The sequence below is a fragment of the Malaclemys terrapin genome, chromosome 4 (assembly GCF_027887155.1).
Source record: "Malaclemys terrapin pileata isolate rMalTer1 chromosome 4, rMalTer1.hap1, whole genome shotgun sequence".
NCBI lineage: Eukaryota > Metazoa > Chordata > Testudines > Emydidae > Malaclemys > Malaclemys terrapin.
Window position 1 is genome coordinate 134,096,724 of NC_071508.1, and position 20,483 is coordinate 134,117,206.

Sequence of the window (20,483 nt, forward strand, 5' to 3'; positions counted from 1 at the left end):
AATAAAATTTGCAGAATTTTAAAATATTGTGCGCAGAATTTTTTTTTTGGCGCAGAATGCCCTCAGGAGTAAAGCCAAAGCCCCTTCTACAAGTTGTCAGTTATTGATATTTCTCTCTTGCATTGGAATACTAAACTTTTTGAAATCCATAATGCATGATTTGGCTTTTAATAATGGAACACAAACAGACTATTAAACAGCTGGCATCTGGCTTTAAATATATAATCACAGTTAATTGAATCCTTGCTATTTTATTTAATCATTAGTAACTACATTATAAGGTCTGGAGATGATTAGTGGCAACAGTAACAACATCTGTCTTTAATATGACATTTGGAATTCGTGTCACATCTTTCATATTTGAGAAGATGTATTTTTTCTGACTTGGAGTACTTGTTGATATAATTCCAATTACAAAATAATGAAGTCCTGATTAGAATGTGTGAAAAGTAAATGTTTCATTTACGTTAGACCTTCTTCATACCATTCTGTTGTCCCCAAATCTTCCGAATATTCTAAACAGGTGAAGGTAGAAGGAGGGTAGTTTATAACGGAGGATAGTAACAGGGCTGCCCAGAGGCGGGGGGCAAGTGGGGCAATTTGAGCCGGACCCCGCAGGGGTCCCGTGAGCCCTGGCCCGGCGGTGGTCCGAGTCTTCGGTGGCCCCATGAGCCCTGGCCCAGCGGTGGTCCAGGTCTTCGGCGGCATTTCGGTGGCGGGGGACCCTTCAGTGCTGCCGAAGACGCGGAGCGACTGAAGGGCCCCCTGCCGCCGAAATGCCGCCGAAGACCCGGACCGCCGCCGGGTGAATACAAGCGCCGCAGCTCCCCCGCTTTGCCCCAGGCCCCCTGAATCCTCTGGGCGGCCCTGGATAGTAATGATGGCATAGGTGTAAGTGGAATATCAGTCAAGGACTTTGCACAATCACTGAATTAACTTTTTTATTTGGGCTTAAGCTTTCGTGAGTAAAAACCTCACTTCTTCGGATGCATAGAGTGAAAGTTACAGATGCAGGCATTATATACAGACACCTCCATCTGTTTGCATTTGGAGAGGAAGATGATGTCTGTCTGTATCTGTGCAAGTTTTTTGTTGAGGTTGATGGATTTCCACTCCATACGGCTAAATTTAGTGCCTTGCATGGTGTCAAGTATCAGGGGGTAGCCGTGTTAGTCTGTATCTACAAAAACAACAAGGAGTCTGGTGGCACCTTAAAGACTAACAGATTTATTTGGGCATAAGCTTTCGTGAGTAAAAACCTCACTTCTTCGGATGCATAGAGTGAAAGTTACAGATGCAGGCATTATATACAGACACCTGTAACTTTCACTCTATGCATCCGAAGAAGTGAGGTTTTTACTCACGAAAGCTTATGCCCAAATAAATCTGTTAGTCTTTAAGGTGCCACCAGACTCCTTGTTGTTTTTGTAGATACAGACTAACACGGCTACCCCCTGATACTTGAATTAACTTTACATTTTCAGAAGATTATATTAGAATGTAGTGTCAACCTTTTTTAACAGCAGATCATGCTGTTCACTAGTAAGGACCAAACAGATATACTTACATTTAATATTTCTTGTTTTAAATTAGTATATTATAACCGAGCTGCTGTATTAAAAATATGGGGGAATAATAATGTGGAAACTTTTCTGCTGAATAATATTGATTTTTTTCTGGAGATCTAAATTATTTGTAATTTTTAAGATTTAAAATATAGCACGATGAGACCTAACCTAATGGTTCCTTTGGACACTATTGAAATATAGGCTCATAATAAACACAGTGAGTGAGATCAGCTATTGTGTTTGCCACTCTTGATTATTCCTTCACTTCTCCTTTTTAATTTTTTTTGTATGAAGGTCATACTAATGAATTATAGTACAGACTTTAAAAATAAGGAAGTATGAAGTACTACAAATACACTTGATATAATGTTGTGAAGCTTAATTAAATGAGCAGTGAGACTTCTCTTTCTTTATGGTTCTGTTTCTCTTTAACAGTTAACTGGGAGACAGTGTGGAGAGCCAACACCACAAAGAAGTTTAAGGTCCACACTAACATGAACAGGAATGTTGGGCTGCTGCGAATCTTCCCAGGAATTAATGCTGCCACTGTAAGTATTCTGTTTTTAATTGTTGAAATGGTAGAAAGAGTATCCAAACACATGGCTGCTTGGCCTAACAGAGCTGCAGTGATGCAATACCTGTTGTTATAGATGGAAAAATTGATAAGATCTTTTTGTAAAGGGAAATCTTGCCTCGCCAATCTACTAGAATTCTTTGACGGGGTCAACAAGCATGTGGAAAAGGGTGATCCAGTGGATATAGTATACTTAGATTTTCAGAAAGCCTTTGACAAGGTCCCTCGCCAAAGGCTCTTAAGTAAAGTAAGCTGTCATGGGATAAAAGGGAAGGTCCTCTCGTGGATCAATAACTGGTTAAAAGATAGGAAACAAAGGGTAGGAATAAATGGTCAGTTTTCAGAATGGAGAGAGGTAAATAGTGGTATCCCCCAGGGATCTGTACTGGAACCAGTACTGTTCAACATAATCATGGAATTCCATAATGATCTGGAAAAAGGGGTAAACGGTGAGGTGGCAAAATTTGCAGATGATACAAAACTACTTAAAATAGTTAAGTCAAAAGCAGACCGTAAAGAGTTACAAAGGGCTCTCACAAAACTGGGTGAATGGGTAAGAAAATGGCAGATGAAATTCAGTGTTGATAAATGCAAATTAATGCACATTGGAAAACGTAATCCCAACTATACATATAAAATGAGGACCTGTAAATTAGTTGTTACCACTCAAGAAAGAGATCTTGAAATCGTTGTGGATAGTTCTCTGAAAACATCTACTCAGTGTGCAGCAGCAGTCAAAAAAGCTAACAGAATGTTGGGAATCATTAGGAAAGGTATAGATAATAAGACAGAACATGTCATATTGCTTCTATATAAATCCATGGTACACCCACATCTTGAATACTGTGTGCAGAATTCACCCCATCTCAAAAAAAGATGAATTGGAAAAGGTACAGAAAAGGGCAACAAAATGATTGGGGGTATGGAACAGTTTCCATATGAGGAGAGATTAATAAGACTGGGACTTTTCAGCTTGGAAAACATGACTATAAAGTCATGAGTGGTGTCGAAAAAGTAAATAAGAAAGTGTTATTTACTCTTTTTTTCCAGAGGATGTTGTGAAGGCCAAGACTATAACAGGGTTCAAAAAAAGATCTAAATAAGTTCATGGAGCATAGGTCCATCAGTGTCTATTAGCCAGGATGGACAGGGATGGTGTCCCCAGCCTCTGTTTGCCAGAAGCTGAGAATGGGCAACAGGAGATGGATCACTGGATGATTACCTGTTCTGTTCATTCCCTCTGAAGCACCTGGGATTAGCCACTGTTGGAAGACAGGTTTCAGAGTGGTAGACGTGTTAATCTGTATCAGCAAAAAACAACAAGGAGTACTTGTGGCACCTTAGAGACTAACACATTTATTTTGGCATAAGCTAACTAAAAACTAATTTCCCCATGCTAATTTCCCCCTACTGTTACTCATACCTTCTTGTCAACTGTTTGAAATGGGACACCCTGATTACCACTACAAAAGTGATTTTTCCTCTTGTTGATAATAGCCCACTTTAATTGAATTGTCTTGTTAGAATTGGTAAGGCAACCCCCATCTTTTCATGTACTATGTATATATATCTTCCTACTGTATTTTCCACTCTATGCATCTGATGAAGTGGGTTTTAACCCACGAAAGCTTATGCCCAAATAAATTTGTTAGTCTCTGGGGTGCCACAAGTACTCCGTTGTTTTTGTCGGAAGACAGAATACTGGGCTAGATGGACCATTGGTCTGACTCAGTATGACCTTTCTTATGTTCTTAAGATGTTTAATTGTTTTGGTAAACAGCCTTGAGCAATGTATCCCAATTGTGTTGTTAAATATTCGTAGTAGTAATATGACTGACTAGTCCTAGCATGGAAAACTATTTATGATGGTTTTAAAAGTACCTTTAACCTGAATCACATGGGCTTTGGAATTGATAATGTATTGCTTCCATGTGTCTGGAAGATGTATTCGAACTCTTGGCAAGCACATGCAAGCTATAGTGACCAGAAGTGTCTATTTGCCATGCAGTCAAGTGTGTGTGTATAATATACACTTTGCCAAAGGTATGCATGCATATACAATATGGGAAAATGGAGTGAGGAAATTGTGCCCTTTTCTACAATTCATGCTTCTTCCTGCAACTAGTTTAAGGGTTCAGGGCTCTGATCCTGTTCTATGATATGCTAATGTGAACCCCTGCACCCCTGTGAACACCTGGAGCCCTATTGATAACAATGGGACTCCACAGAGGCCAATGCTAGGAGGTTGCTTTGCAGAATTGAGGTCTTACATGGTATGGGCTAGATTCACGAGGGGACGTTAGGTGCCTAACTGCTATTTTAGGCACCTCCATTCAACATTTAGGTGCCACTGACATTCACAAGCCCCCGTTCAGGTCCACTGAACCCTGTAGGTGCCTAAAGCCCCTAGGCACCTAAGATTCCACCTTAAAGTTCCCTAGCTGCCTAAATGTCTGCTGATGGGCATACATAAACCACCTAAGTCCTGATGCCACTGAGCAGCTTTGTGCCTAACTACCCCTAGGCCCTGTCAGGATTCACAAACTAGGCATTTCCCCAGCCTATCTCGCTTGTGGGGCCAAATCTGGTTGGTGTATAGAGAGGCCTCCTAAAAGCACCTTACCTTAGCTTACCTTACCCTGCACAAAATGTGGTGCCCCCTCCTGCCTTATACACTCAATAGCCCAGTAGTTAGAGCACTCATCCAAGATATGGAGCGTGGGAGTTCAAATCCCTCCTCCTCCTGATTTTAGACCAGGGTCTTGAACCCAGGTCTTCCACCTCTCAGGTGAGTGCCCCAACCCTGACTAGCCACTCGTCAGAGGGTATTTTGGGATAGGTCTGTCTCTCCTTTCTGAAGCTCTTTCACATTGCATGAAATGTGTAGGGCTTGTCTATACAGAGAGTTAGTGCGTGGCAAACCGAGGTGTAAATCTATGAGCATTCTGGTGTGCCGTGCGCAAACTGGTCGTGTGGACCTAGCGGCTGCATACTAAAAATTCCATAGTGTATTTTGACCTACTGATGTGCCAACTAGGCAGAAGGGTGCCGAAAAGTTAGGGGTTGCAAAGTTCAGTATTGAAGCGCTGGTGTGTCTGTTTTTGAAGTTTTGCCAACCTGAGTTATCTTTCTCGTGGCCATTGTCAGCTTAAATTGCATCCAGTAGTTTAAGCAGAAATTCCTCAATTATACTAGTCTTCTTTTTAGGTGAATCTGAACAGATGGAAATGCAGTCGGGTGGTAGATTTGTAATAAAACTCCAACTGTATAGTTAGCCTCATAGGCAACTGTAGTGTATTGCAAGTAGTTTATGTGATCAACAAAGAAATATTTAAGTTGTTTTAAATAATTTCACTAGATGACTACTTACATTGATGAGATACATTAGCTGCGTGGTTACCAATTGGCCCATAGAAAACTACTTCTCCCTCCCCTCCCCTCGACTCTTCAATTAAATGAACCGTCTCTTGAATTTAAATTAAATCCTTCTAATGTTTGGAAGGCATATGTACTAAACATGGTAGATTTTATCATTGTGGTTCAAATGTATCAAGTAAGAATTCTGTGAATGTGTTGTTCCATTTATGAATAGTTCTGCATTTACAAGTAATATGTTTACATTTATCAAATAGTTTTCGGTCATCATGCAAGTGCATAGCTTATGTAAGAGAGATAAGATGGGTGAGGGTAATAGCTTTTATTGGATCAACTTCTATTGGTGAAAGAAACAAGCTTTTGAGCTCACACAGAGCTTGGAAGCTTGTCTCTTTCCCCAGCAGAAGTTAATCCAATAAAATATATTACCCTCACCCACCTTGTCTCTCTAATATCCTGGCACCAACATGGCTACAATACAGCAAATAGCCTATGTAATGTATTTAAACAATAGCTTACCATCCTTTTCTCCCTAAGGTCATTTTAATCAACCCTTCCTATAGAAAATTGCCATTATTTTAAAATATATCCCTTTGGGATTTTCATAGGAGTCTAAAGAAATTGTTTTCCAACTCCCATAGCCTTCTTTTTGAAAATCCCAGCCTTATTTTTTAAAAATGATCACCACAAATGGCCAGTGTAGATGAAGTACTTATTATTTGTAAGACTCTGATTCCTGCTTGAGACATAATGGCATTTTAACTAAACACTTCTTTATGCACCTCTTATTGATGGAACTTATTTGAAAGTACCATATGATTATTAGTAATCATGGCATCACTTTTTGACAGTGCCCTTGCCTTGGAAAGCCATGTGTCAGAAGTGGTATGAATATAGTTTTTCTAGTTGTGCAATTTGTACAGGCCGCATCCTTATTTATTAGTTGACAACCTCACAAGTGTAAAACATGCCCTTGTGATCATGAGGTTTCATTTTTGCAATTCATTTCTGCGTAGGGGTCCAAAGAGAGTTCTTCACACACACACATACCCCTTGCAATTAGTTCAGTATTCAACTGCATATTTCCTCACTGGCTTGAAAAACTGTAATCAAATTAAGTGTTTACCCTGTAAATTTTTTTATACTGACTCCTGTTTTGTGGTAGATTGACTTTAAATTGACGCTGTTGGTTTTTAATATCCTCAATGGTGTAGGCCTGGCTAATTCCAGCTGACACCTCATAACCTTTCAGGGGTCCCATATTCTTATTTGTGCTCTGATGTCCTGTAAAAATTGGAACTTTTTTCCCACTGAAGTCCATCTTGGTCCATCCTTTCGCATACTTTAACTTGATTTTTTCCCCCCAAAGATGCCACTACTGCCGCTATATTTATAAGCGTAACTACCAACCTGTCTTGAACTCTCCCTTCCAATGTGTTTTTCCATATACTTTGGTATTGGATTAGTCATATATAGATATAAAGCTCTGAACATAGTTAATATGTTTGTGCTACTGTATGGTACCTATGTGGGGATACTCTCTATAAATACTGTCAATCATGATAGGCAAGAACTTTAATTCCCTTTTTTTTGGGCTCGGGAGTGCCATCCACTGCTTTTGTAAGATCTTTTGAAAAACATGTATGGGGGAGAAAGGGGTTGCTAATCGAATTATATAGCATTAAAGACATGGCATTGTAATACTTTAACACCTTATTTTAAATAGGTGAAGGCATTTCTTCAGCCTCCAATGGAGGGCATTGTACTTGAAACTTACGGAACTGGTAATGCACCAAATAATCGAGAAGATTTGCTAGACGAACTGAAGAAAGCAACAGAACGAAAAGTAGTGATTCTGAATTGTACCCAGTGCTTACGCGGGAGTGTTGCTGCAGTCTATGCAACTGGACAGGTGAGAGAAATACAGCAATTTCTGATTGCAATGTTATGTAAAAGAAATGTTTCACTTATGTGATTTGCTGTATGTTTAATATGCTAGAAAACAAACATTTAGCTACAGAAAGATATTGTCTATAAAAAAACCATATTCAATTAGCTATTAAATGGTTCAAGCTGATCTGCAAACAAGATTTAAAAAAAGCCCTTTATTTTAGTCTGAATTTTGTAATTAGCTAGATCTCATCCCAATTTACTGATTGTTGGCTTCCACTGTGTGTGTGACACCCCAGCATCCATCTGCAAAATACTGTTGATGTCAATCCCAAAAGAACTCCAGTGAGTGTGGTCAGACATGTCAAGTAATACCTTTTTAAGGTTTGCAGTTACTTTAATAGTTACAAAATAAGGGCATTTAGTAAGGTGGCAAACTTCTGAAATATTCTAAACATCATCACTTACTTGACCCTCAAGACTCCCATTAGGCTATCTGCATGTGCTAATGAGTTCATCAGTATAGTATGTACTGGGATGTCTCTCTGAATGGAGGCCAGTAGTCTGTGACTTCTGGAGATCTGAAAGCAGGTGTAGGCTAGTTTAAAGCAAATTTATATGCAGATACTGACACTCTTGGTATTCAGGGTATTCATCATATTTTAATAGAGTTTCCCTAATCTTATTTGCAATTCACAACCTTTTTGGTTAGTCAAAATATTGGTAGGACTCATGAGCCTCACAGACCCCACCAGTGTTCATAACCTGTGTGAGAATTCTGAATTGTGAGAGGAAAGTTCATTTGTCTGGCTTAACTTTCCTTCTATTCCCTAGCCTATGCCTGCTTTCAGATCTCCGTTGACCATTCAATGACTAACCTTTCTATAGTATGCCTTGTGTTTATAAATATCACTTCTTTCTACAATAGGACTGAACTATTATTGTTTCTTATACATGAAATATTTTGGCACAGCTTTATTTATTTTTTGTTTCAACAACTTTCTTATAACCTAATATATAACTGAGGGAAAAAAGGAAACGTAAATTGTGACATTACCCAGGGTACAATCTGGACTGTTGAACAGCTGTGTCCCCTCAATTCTCCAAACGGGGTTTTACACCAGCCTTTTACACTGCTTCACTGTGAGAGCAACCATTCCTGGTCTGCTCTCACACAGCCTCCAGCGTGTAAATTACTCCCAGCTATACTATATGAGTGCTATAGCCAGCCACTCTTGAATTACACTGTAGAGAAATACCAGCAAACTCCCAGTCCCAGACTGTCCCCAGAAATGTGCATCTTGGACTGCCTAGCCCTCTCCTGGACAACACAAGCTCATATAAATCCCGTAATTTTATTAATAGAAAATGATATGCTTAAATCCTGTTATCTCAAATGAAGTGTCCCAAACACTTCAATCCAAGCACACCAGTTTAGATAAAACAATAAAACAAGTTTAACAACTGCAGAAAGATAGATTTTACATGATTACAAGTAATGAGGCATAAAAGTCAGAATTGGTTACAAGGGGAAAAAAAGTAAAATGCATCTAATACCTAAGTTAACAAGCTAAGTGAATTCAAAGCAAAAGTCTCTCTCACCACATGTGTCAGCAGTCTTACTGGCTGAACTACTTTCAGACAGGATTCCTCCCTCAGTCCAAAGCTGTTTCTTTATTGCTCAGGTGTAGTGTCTGCTGTGGGTAGAGAGAAATAAGGAAGGAATAACTTGGGGTGTCTATTCTCCATTCTTACACTTTTCCTCTTCTTTGAGAGTCATCTCCAACTGGAGTTCAGGAGACAGAAAGTCTGTGGGGATGGGAACCTCCAGCTGTTTCTTTGCAAAGATGTAAATATCTCGCTCACATCCTTTTTCCTGCCAAAGAATGGCCACTTAACTAGGTGATAGTTCATTTGATTTCATTGACAACTGGCTAAGGTGTCAGTTTGCCTTTTGTCTTCGAGGAACTGGTTTGTGGCTGCTTTTTCAAACTCAGAACATGTCTCAGTAATGTCATTACAGTAGAATGTTATAACTTTACATATGATGTTGCCACACATATTTTACTAGGACAATAATGATTAGTAAATTATGAGTTTTCAAATAATACCTCACAAGGCATACTTTGTACAAAATTTATCATAGTCTTGTAAATGGGGTGAGCATAGGGGTACAGACTGTCACAAATGTCAAAAGAGCAGGCGTCACAAGATTTGAACTTGAGACCTTCTGAAACATAAGGTCAGACCTTTTACTGAGTAGACTATAAAGTTTTGGGCTAACATAAATGGGGAATTTAGAGGGATTACTTTGACCATCATGGAGCTCCCATACATGTTGGTTAATGTAAAATATATGAAGAATGAAAAAAGCAATAAATAAACAACTGAATGTAAAAATTTAAACAATGTAAAGTTTGTTCACTAAATAATCCCAAGATACCTGAAACTGCAAAATTTCATGAGAACAAAATCTAATTTAGTATATGACATTCTGCTTCAACAAAAATGTAGCAATTTTTTCCCTATATTTTGGCTGAAAAATTCTCCATAAGTAGAGCACCTCCGAAAATGACTTCTTGTGTTTGATCCAAAGTGCTGTTTTCCTAATTTAATTTTATTAAACCTTTACAGGGTTATTTAGTCACTTTCAGTCACTTGTTAATTCCTGGGCCCCAGCTTTTCAGCTTTGTATTATGTGGCTTCACCAACTTCCACTGATGGAGGCTAAACCCTATTTATATTGGTATCCATACAGGAAAACATTGCCAACGTGGACAGAGCCATGGAGTGTTCTGGCTGAATTCTACAGAATTTATTTAATGGTGGTTTTTCACTGCCCTTCCCTTTTCAAGAGCAACAGCTCTGTGGAGGCTGAGTTCTGGAAATTTACAATAATATTAGTTTGTTTCAAAAAAGATTGTATTACATTTTTTATATTTTAAAAAAAGTAAATAATATTTTGAGTAGCTGGTAATAACATGTTACCTTCACTACATGTGGCTTTATCCTGTCATTTGTACATATTTTAGCTAGTCAGGTAATTTAGTGATTAAATAATCATGGTTCATCTCAAACTCTTTTAATGACAGTAACTGAATATCTGGGCTCTGATCTACCTCCTCAGAACAGATTATAGTTGAGGGGTCTATGTGGTGATAGGAAGTGGGGGAAATCCCTTCCCCTCCTATCCAGCCCCGGAAAAAGCCTTAGCTGTTCTTTGGCTGAAAACACTGTAACTTTCCAGCACAGAAGGAAGTTTTAAATGGTATATGAATATCTTAAGGAAACCTCCTTTGTCTTCACTCCATGGCTGGTATGCTCTGTAAATGTACATACTGAAGATAGGTCAATTTGGTTCTTCTTTTGCATTGGTTCAATCATTAGTTAATTGCTGAATTGTATAGGGGAAGCAATCTGTCTATAGCAAGCACTATTTGTTTTTTGCCAGAACTGTAATTATGCAGTCTAGTCTCATATCCTAAATCATACACAGGTAATGCAGCTTAGAATGGTCTGACAACACCCGTATTGGTAGCACACTGCAGTACTGGAATTCATCCAGGGTAATACCCCATAATAAATTCGTCAATATGTTTGTGGGAAAACAACATATTTGGCAATTTTAAAAACACACTGATTTTAAAAGCTAGTAACTGCAGCTTTATAATGAGGGCTAACTTAACAACTGTTTATGTAGTTAATACACACCCATAACCTTTTCCTTTTAGGTTAAAAAAATGGTCATTCTGGGTCTCTAGTAATCCCATATGCATCAATACTGTATAGAAGTGTTTCTGAATACTACACTAATTAAGTCAAAGTTTCTTTTCATTCACAGACTCTCACTTCTGTAGGAGTAATTCCAGGGGGTGATATGACACCAGAAGCAGCCCTATCTAAACTCTCATACACACTGAGCAAAAGCCATCTTAGCTGGGAGGAGAAGAAGGAGGTAAATATTTCACTGTTAGTTTAGTAGATTTTTAATAGTGGTTGGTTTTTAAAATCTATTTTTTTAATATTTACTACACTGACTTCTGTGAAGTAAAATTATTTGACTTTTTATGTTAATTTATGAGCATTCGCTTCCACTATCTAATGTGAATACCTCACACCCTCCTACTTTATGCAAAATAATATTGTTGTAGAACTATGAAAATAGGTAGATTTGAGGGGGGAAGAAAATCCTCAGACCTCTGCACAGAGGTAAGCTGAAAACCAACACCAATATTTAAAACTTCTGCTTTTAAATTCAGCAGTGGATCTGTCCTCAGCTTCAGCACAGACTCCAAATAAATAATGTGCAAACTGAAACAGGACGGAGGTGAAATCCTGGCTCCATTGACATCAATGAAAATTTTGTCACTGATTTCAGTGGAGCCTGGATTTCACCCAGGGTTTATATTTAAGTCTTCATGTAGCAACTGGTGCATCTTATTATTCTTGTCACTTTATTTGAAGTCTGTGAGTCTTGAGTGTCAATGTTAGATGTAATTTTGTTAAGATGAAAAGATTTGAAATGAGTATGTTCTTTAAACACAGACCATTTCTCTGCGTCCCTGACTTTCAAGTGTTTATTAATTGACTATATATTTATAATTACTTGTTAATGACAGATTTGTTTTGGTTAATTAATGTCTTAGGTGTTGGGAAATAGATAGAGTTAATACAACACATACAAATATATAGCCCTCTGTTAAACATTCTCTTTTCGGTGGCAGAACGCTAGCACACGTATACATTAAAACTTCTGTTTTTATATGCAGCAAAGTCATAGTCCTGATGGAGTAAAGTTGTTATCCTGATTTTTGGATGATATCAACATGAGTCATTCTCTAGATTTAACCTATCAAACTAACTATTTCCCCCTCCGTTGGATGTGCTAGGTAAAAAAAAACAAAAAAAACCTGATCAGTTGTGAAAAAAAATCTATTTCCAAGTCAATACCTTCAAATAATGGCTGTAAAAAAGAAAATCCTATAGAATACTTATTAATGGGGATGGAGGTTGGTGGCTTTTCCTTTCTTTAGAGCTTTAAATTTAAATAGTCTTATAAACTTTGTAAGAGATTTACTAGCTGTCTGAATATGAAATTTTAATATTTTTAGAACTATCTTACCACTTTCTACTTTAGTAGTTTCTTATATTTTAAGCATTTTCTGTGTGTGTAACTTAACAAAATCTTTGTCCTGGAATGGTCTCTTTGCTGTGGGAGGAGCAACTGTGCACAACATACTTTATGCAGGAACACATTCCACAAAGGGTGTAGTAGAGAATATGGCTTATAGGTATAGCACTGCCAAAGAAGCAGTGGTAGTCCATATGTGACCCCACAGCAATGAATATATAATTTCTACTTTGCCCTTTTTAAAAAACATATTTTTTTAATGAAAGCTCTTCAATAGTATATTTTAGCAGGCGGACCTATCTGAATTTATGTCAGCCTGTCAAATCTGGAAATTTCCATGCACCAAATCAGTACATAACTTCCACTGATATATATGTAATGGGACTCTTCCAGCAGACAGTTACAATACTGTAAGTGTTTAGAAGTGGTTTTTTTTATAAAGGGCATGCCTAGACACAGGTAAATCTGGGGCACTCTTTCTTCCCACATCACACCTTGCTTTCTTGCAAACTTGCACAGTCCTGCTTCTTAAAATTCTAATTGAGACAAAAAGAACAAGGAGTACTTGGGACACCTTAGAGACTAACACATTTATTTGGACATAAGCTTTCATGGGCTAAAACCCACTTCATCAGATGCATGCAAGAAGGTGTGAGTAACAGTAGGGGGAAAATTAGCATGGGGAAATAGTTTTTACTTTGTGTAATGACCCATCCACTGGAGAAACTGCAGAACTGGAATTAATTTGCAAACTGGACACCATTAAATTAGGCTTGAATAAGGACTGGAAGTTGTCAACTATTTGAAATGGTCCATCCTGATTATCACTACAAAAGTTTTTTTTCTCCTGCTGGTAATAGTCCACTTTAATTGATTAGTCTCGTTAGAGTTGGTGTGGCAACATCCATTTTTTCAGGTTCTCTGTGTATATGTATATATACCTACTGTATTTTCCACTGCATGCATCTAATGAAGTGGGCTTTAGCCCACAAAAGCTTATGGCCAAATAAATTTGTTAGTCTTTAAGGTGCCACAGCTACTCCTCGTTCTTTTTGCTGATACAGGCTAACACGGCTACCACTCTGAAACCTGTCACCAAGCAAGGTAATTGAGGCAACTTACTGTTAATAGTTGTGGAGGCATCTTGACAAGAGAAAGCTAGCATATAAAATCATCAAAGTTGGAGAAACCAGTGGATTTGTTAATGTTCATGATGTTCAGATTTGTTCCCTCTTTCCTCCAGCTTTTATTAAATCTTATTTCTAGATTTAAGAGTGTCTCTATTTAGGGGTGCTGGAAGAATTTGTATCATGCGGGTGCTGAGAGCCATTTAAGCATTCTGTAAACCCTGTGTATAATGGAGTCCACTTCAAGCCAGGGGGTGCGGCAGCACCCCTAGTTTCAGCATCTATGTGTCTGTTCTTCTCCAGTCTTGTTTCAGAGGCTGCTTCTGAGCAGGGAGTCTCTCATTGATGCTTGATCCTAGTTAGTGCTAAGGCCCTCATCCTGCAAATCCTAAATACATGTTTAATGTTGAAACACTGAAATCAATGGGGCTACACACATGCTTAAAGTTAAGCATGTGCCTAAGGGTTTACAGAATCAGGGCCAAAGGGCCTGATTCAAAGCCTATTAAAATCGGTATGAACCTTTCCATTGATGTTATTGGGCTTTTGATTGAGTGATAAGTGTACAGTCAGTGCAGTGCATACCAGTTAAACATTGCCTTGCTTCGTTACTCTATAACACCGGACAAAGGCAGGATCTCAGAAGGCCCAGTGCTTTTCCTAAAGTCACCACTGATCTCCTAGTTTTATTTTCTCATTCAGTGTTTTAACTTACTGTTAGTTTAAATAGGATGCTACTTACCATGCTGGGAAATCTTGACTACTTAAACCAAACCATTCTCGCACACACCCCCACCCCAAACAACTGCTCCGCCTTCTGGATTTTCGAGTATGTTCTGACATTTCTCTATCTTTTAGGTTATAAACTCTTTGGAATTATAACTGTTTTTACCTTTGTGTCTTCTCCAGTGCCACTTCCACTGTGCTAAGCAAATAAATAATAGCCTATAGAAAATATTAAGTAATTTCAACTGTGTTCTTATTCTATGGGACAAGATTAATTTTTACAGTAAATTGCACTCATTTGCATTTTCTGTAACTTTCTAGCTTAGGCTAATAAAAATTAACAGCATCAACCCTTTTTTCTCTTGCTTTTTACAATAATTTGTTTATTTGCCCATTTTTCAGATGCTGAGTGAGAATCTGAGAGGAGAAATGACTGTAGTACCCACAGGAGCCAAGATCTCTCTTACAGATAGCAAGTTTATTCAAGTTATTGCCAAATCTCTAAATGTCAGCTGCAAGGAGGTACCTACTTTAAATATTTAAAGTGAACTCATGTACAGCAGAAAATTAACTTAAACAAGTATATCTTAAAGGTGAAATACAGTGCAACGTTGAAAACGAATCATAGATTTCCTTGCTAAGTGTCCCAACTAACCAGGCCATGGGGGGGCATTTGGTACAACAATAAGTTAAACCTTGAATTTGTTTTCTATGTCTGTAAAATTCTCTTGATACTTCTTGGTTCACTGATGATCTATGCTATCACAAATACTACACAGGTCATTGTCATGCATGGTACTTATGATGTGAAAGAAAATACTAAATTATTTTGAATTTTCTACATATTTTGACAGTATGGAACAATTCAAGCATAGAAGGAAAATACTGTAATACACAAGATTATAAATTACTAGTACAATGAGAGGCATTCTGCGTGTAGCTGTTAATGCGGAGTCAATATTAGTCAATGTTGATTGCACAACAAATGTTCTATGTAGAACATTGCAAGACATAATTATTATGGTCTTCTCTTGGCTTGTTTTCAGGGAAGGTTTAATTGAATACCTACTCTAGAGTGCATGGGGGCAGGAGAGAAGGAAAAAGGGTGAGGGACTGGGGTCACATGGAGTGAGTTAAACATAAAAGAAGTTGAAGACTAGGTTTCGAAGGTTACACGCTCTCCTGCTCATTGAACTCATGGAATTGGGATCATTCTGCGGTTGAGAGTTTTAAAACAAACAAAAATAACCCCCCACTTATAGCACAGACAGTATGTTCCAGATTTTCTGGGTCGTTCTATTAGTGTCAGCAGAACTTGTTGCTGCTGTTCTTTGAATTGTGGGTCACTAAGCTCTGTATCATGCTTTATGAGACAAGATCTCGCTAATGACCCATTGGGGAGGCTTGGAATGACCCCAAATAAGACTCCAGGGCTTGTGTAAATACAGTCTTTGTACTGCTTTAACTTTATCATTTAGAAACTATATAGTTAAATCAGTACAAACGTCTATTGTGGACACAAATATACCAGTATAAAGGTGCCTTATAGTGGTATAGCTTATAACTGTCTATGGTAGGGGGTTGTACAAACGTAACTGTTTTGGTAAAAAAAAAAAATCACACAACTACTCAAAATAATTAATTTGGTACAAAAACTGTGCGTGGATCAGGTCTAAGGAAGGGTACAAAGCAAAGCCATTGGACTCTTTGGCTCTTTTCATCTTTATGAAGTTGGTGTCTCCTAATAGTGTCTTCATAGTCCTATCAGAGATGAATCAGAGCCTTATCGGCCACACTCATTCTAACATATGGGTGAGAGTGAAGTAGGAATGGTATGAAACTTGCAGGGGTGAGGTACATATCGCAAATATTTTTTTCTCTCTCTCTCTCAGCTTTACGTAATACACAGGAAGATCACAAGTATCTTCATGCTGCATTTTTTGTTGGCTTTTGTGAATCATAGATTCAACTTGTGCTCCCAGAGGCTGAGATGAGAGAATTTTGATAGAAAAGCACTAGTCCTGTGCTGTACTTCTGGGAGATGCTGGATTTTGCTCCTATTTTGATTATAGGACTGGAGCTGAGACAGCATCTTTGTTAATCTGCAGGTCAAATGGGTGAATCTGAAGACATTCAGAAATAGCTTGCTGGTTCTGTTTGACCTGGATAACAGCTGGTAGGCTGATAAATGCTTTATTGTGGAACAGCTACACAATTTCTAATCTCACGCACCTCAAGTCAATAAATAAATCTTTGATGCAGTTGGAGTGGATCAACACAGAGGTCTGTAAGGGAGAATACATGTATTGTTTGCTTGTGGTAAACCCTGACTCAGGTGGTCCGAGCAGACGGAAGGCAGACAAGGAGCTTAAGGACCCAAAAGCCTGGTCCACCCAGGCTAAATGTAGCCTCAGGACTTGAAGCGGAAAGTTGACCATGTTAACCCAATGCATGTGGGTGAAGGTATCTACCTGTAAGCCATGCCACTGAGCACAGTAGTACAATGATAGGTTAAAATGAGGAAATAGGGAGAGCCCTAAGAGACAACAATGTGTTCCAGTACATATAAGGGTCTAGCACAGAGGTTCTCAAACTGGGGGTCAGGACTCCTTAGGGGGTTGTGAGGTTATTGCATGGGGGGTCGCAAGCTGTCAACCTCCACCCCAAATCCCGCTTTGCCTCCAGAATTTATAATGGTGTTAAATATATAAAAAAGTGTTTTTAATTTATAAGGGGGGTCGAATTCAGAGGCTTGCTATGTGAAAAGGGTCACCAGTACCAAAGTTTGAGAGCCATTGATCTAGCATAGTGTGTGTTAATGTTGAAGGCCTGGGTGGCTGCCTATGGAGTGCTGAGTGCACCAGAAGTTTATTGATGCTCAACCTTTCTTGCGAGGAGAGTTGGGCAATGTTTTTTACAACACATTGTTTTTTTGCTGAAAACTGCATTGGGGGGGCCTGAAACTATTTGCCAAATTCAGGTCAAAGTTCATGAATACTTTCGGTTGGAAAAAACAGCCTTTTAATTTCAAATGTGACCAATAAAAAAGGTGAAGAACAGCCATATCAAAACAAAAAACTTGAGAGGGGAAAAAAGAACAAAAAGCAAAATTTGTTTTGAGTCGACCAAAACGTTTTGGTTGCTACAAAATGATTTTTTTGTTTTTGATTAGAAGAAAAAATGTTTTGGTATGAATCAAACCAGATTTTTTATCTGATTTTTTTTTTCAGTTTGGCCCCTATACCAAAAACATTCATTATTTACGCAGCTCAAATAGTGAGTAAGTAATATATGTTAGTAACGTAGATCTAATTTATGGAGTTTATGCAGCATACTCTTCCACTATGAAAAGCATTTCCAAGCAGAATGATAAAAAAAAAAAAAAAAATAGCAGAGCAAAAACAAGTGTTGCTGTCCTCGGTTCTAAACATCAGTAGAAACTTCTCAGCATAGTATATATTAGCAAATGGTGTTATATGTATACTTTAAATGAAGTTCAATATTGTTCTCATGGTATGTTTATTGGCTTAAAATCTCAAAAATGGCCAGTGATTCTTGGATTGTTCCCTATGTTTAGGTGCCCCATTTGATACACCTTATAGGGGTGTTACTTTCAAAGCCTGGGTGATCTTTTGAAACTCAGACCCCTTTTTAAATTGCCTCAGGTTGGGTTCCCAAAAATGGAGACACCCATAGTTGTTAGTCCCTTTTGAAAATTAAGGCCTTGATCTCTTTAATGAGCATGAGTTTTCTATGAGCCTTATGATGGTGGATCCATGATAGGTCCATCATATTTATATATTTTACTCTTCAGTCTGACCAGCTACCACAGAAAGACAAAATATTGTAAATTTGTATGTGAATCAATCAGAGCAGGTCTCAAAATTTAAGAATCTTTAACAAATGTGGTTCAAAAAAGTCACACCTTATTGATATTAGGACGTGCCATATTTTGCAGGATCCTATTTAGCTATGAGGTTTGTGAATACTGAAAAAGGTTGTTTACTAAATAGCTGTTAGAATCAGCATGGTCAGACTAGGACTCAGAAGTATCCTAACTCCATATTGACTTCAGGAAACTGATATCTGTAGTTAGTAAGGAAGTGGTAAGTTTGGTGGTAATACAGTTTTCAGGCATTTAATTTATTATCTTGATCACTTCTTTATTATATTGATTTTTATATGAAGTGGGAGATTGTTTTAAAATTAATTATCAAACTTCAAAGATGACTGCTTAGAGGCTTTTTCCTTGCCACTTGCACTAGAAGAACCGACATGCTCATTGTTCCGGAAAATAGACATTTTAAAATATGTTATTTCAGTTGCATATTGTTTATTGGCCAAACCAGGAATGGTTTCCAAAAAACGAATATTGGGTTGAGATGAGCACATATTGATAATAGGAATGGAGTTTTGCTGTGTAGAATTCATGTGTAGACACAGGGATGTCATTTGGGGGATCTGAAAAAAACTGTAATTAGCATGTGCATCTGAAATAGCATAGGTCAGAAGTACTCTTAATTTAATTCCAGTGTAACTAGGAAGTGAGAGAAGTCCAAGTAACTATGGAAACAGGGTTTTATGAACTTCGGGGAGAGTATACATGTGACTTCTTTTCCCTCAAAGAATGTGAACAAGATTGTTTTTACTAACTGGTATCCTCAATTATTATATTTGGTTACTCTCCAAGTAAACGTGGGTGCAATATTGTTCTTCTGATGTAGATATCGGTAGTTCTAAGGACACAAATGGTAAATAAAAAGATATGTATGATACTAAAACTTTTAAATTTTATTTTTTGTTTCCCAGGAGCTGGAAGCGATTAGAGATGCATTAATTCCTTCTTTGGCCTGTGCCGCAGCTAAAATAGGTGACACAGATGCACTAAAAGCCATAGGAGAAATGGTAAAAAATTAAACTTTTTACAAATCTTTTATTTATAGCTTAATACAAAATGCATTTGTAAGAAACTGGAAGCAAGCAATATGTCTGGATACTAGAGTATGGTAGTAACACAAAAAAAATCTACATTTTTAAGTTGCACTTTCATGACAAAGAGATTGCACTACTGTACTTGTATGAGGTGAATTGAAAAATACTATTTCTTTTGTTTATCATTCTTACAGTGCAAATATTTGTAATAAACAATACACAGTTTGATTTCAATTACAACACAGAATACTATATGAAAATGTAGAAAAACATCCAAAATATTTAATAAATTTCAATTGGTATTCTATTGTTTAATAGTGCAATTAAAACTGCGATTAATTTTTTTGAGTTAATCGCATGAGTTAACTGTGATTGACAGTCCTAGCAATAATTCTTTCCTTGCTGTTTTTAAATATGTAGGTTCTTTCTGGTTGTATTTAATATATGTATGCATATTTATGTGTGTGTCTGCATAAGTGGTGCACATTCTTAGATTTGAATATTCATTCTTTATGACATGTGGTCAGGCATCTGGTAGGTATGGTCAGGCATCGTGGTAGGTGTGCTGTGGCAGCTGGACCTGTACTTTTCCATCCACAGACTGTTCAAAGTATTGGAACTGGAGAATTCACCAAAGAATTTCTTGATGTGGTAGAGTATTTTTAGCCACTTGTGAAGGTTCCAGAGCTGAAGGAGGTGCCAAGGATGGTCTTGATATACAAAACCACTGTTTGTTACATCCAAAGGTCTATGCATCTCAAAGTATACATGTTTACCCGTGACTACTGGACACCATAATGGACTTGACTAACCAATTAGTTTCACATAAGCTTTTGAGAAATTGTCGCATGTTTAATGATTTTTGGTCATTGGATTCAAACTGTAACGTTGTTGGAGTAGGTATCATTATGTGACTGAGCCCCTGAACCAACCAGCCTCCAGTGTACTATCATTACCTCTTTCCTTAGGCGTTGATGTGTTTATGTTGTAGGGTGGAAACTTGAGCTGTGAAGATTATGATGGTCGAACTCCACTTCATATTGCATCAAGTGAAGGAAATTTACAACTAGTTGAGTATTTATTGAAGTATGGAACAACTGTTTATGCTAAAGACATGTTTGGTGCTACCCCACTGAAGTATGCAGTCAAATTCAGGTATT

At 37.8% G+C, this 20,483-nt stretch overlaps 1 protein-coding gene across 1 annotated transcript in view; it reads left to right on the forward strand.

Moving 5' to 3' along the window:
- The window catches only part of ASPG (asparaginase), an 80,436-nt gene that overhangs the window by 41,766 nt on the left and 18,187 nt on the right, over nucleotides 1–20,483 (forward strand). Inside the window, 6 exon segments of the mRNA XM_054024666.1 lie at nucleotides 2,004–2,116; nucleotides 7,244–7,429; nucleotides 11,249–11,362; nucleotides 14,794–14,913; nucleotides 19,201–19,296; nucleotides 20,315–20,478. Of these exon segments, the coding sequence (XP_053880641.1) occupies nucleotides 2,004–2,116; nucleotides 7,244–7,429; nucleotides 11,249–11,362; nucleotides 14,794–14,913; nucleotides 19,201–19,296; nucleotides 20,315–20,478 (793 nt within the window).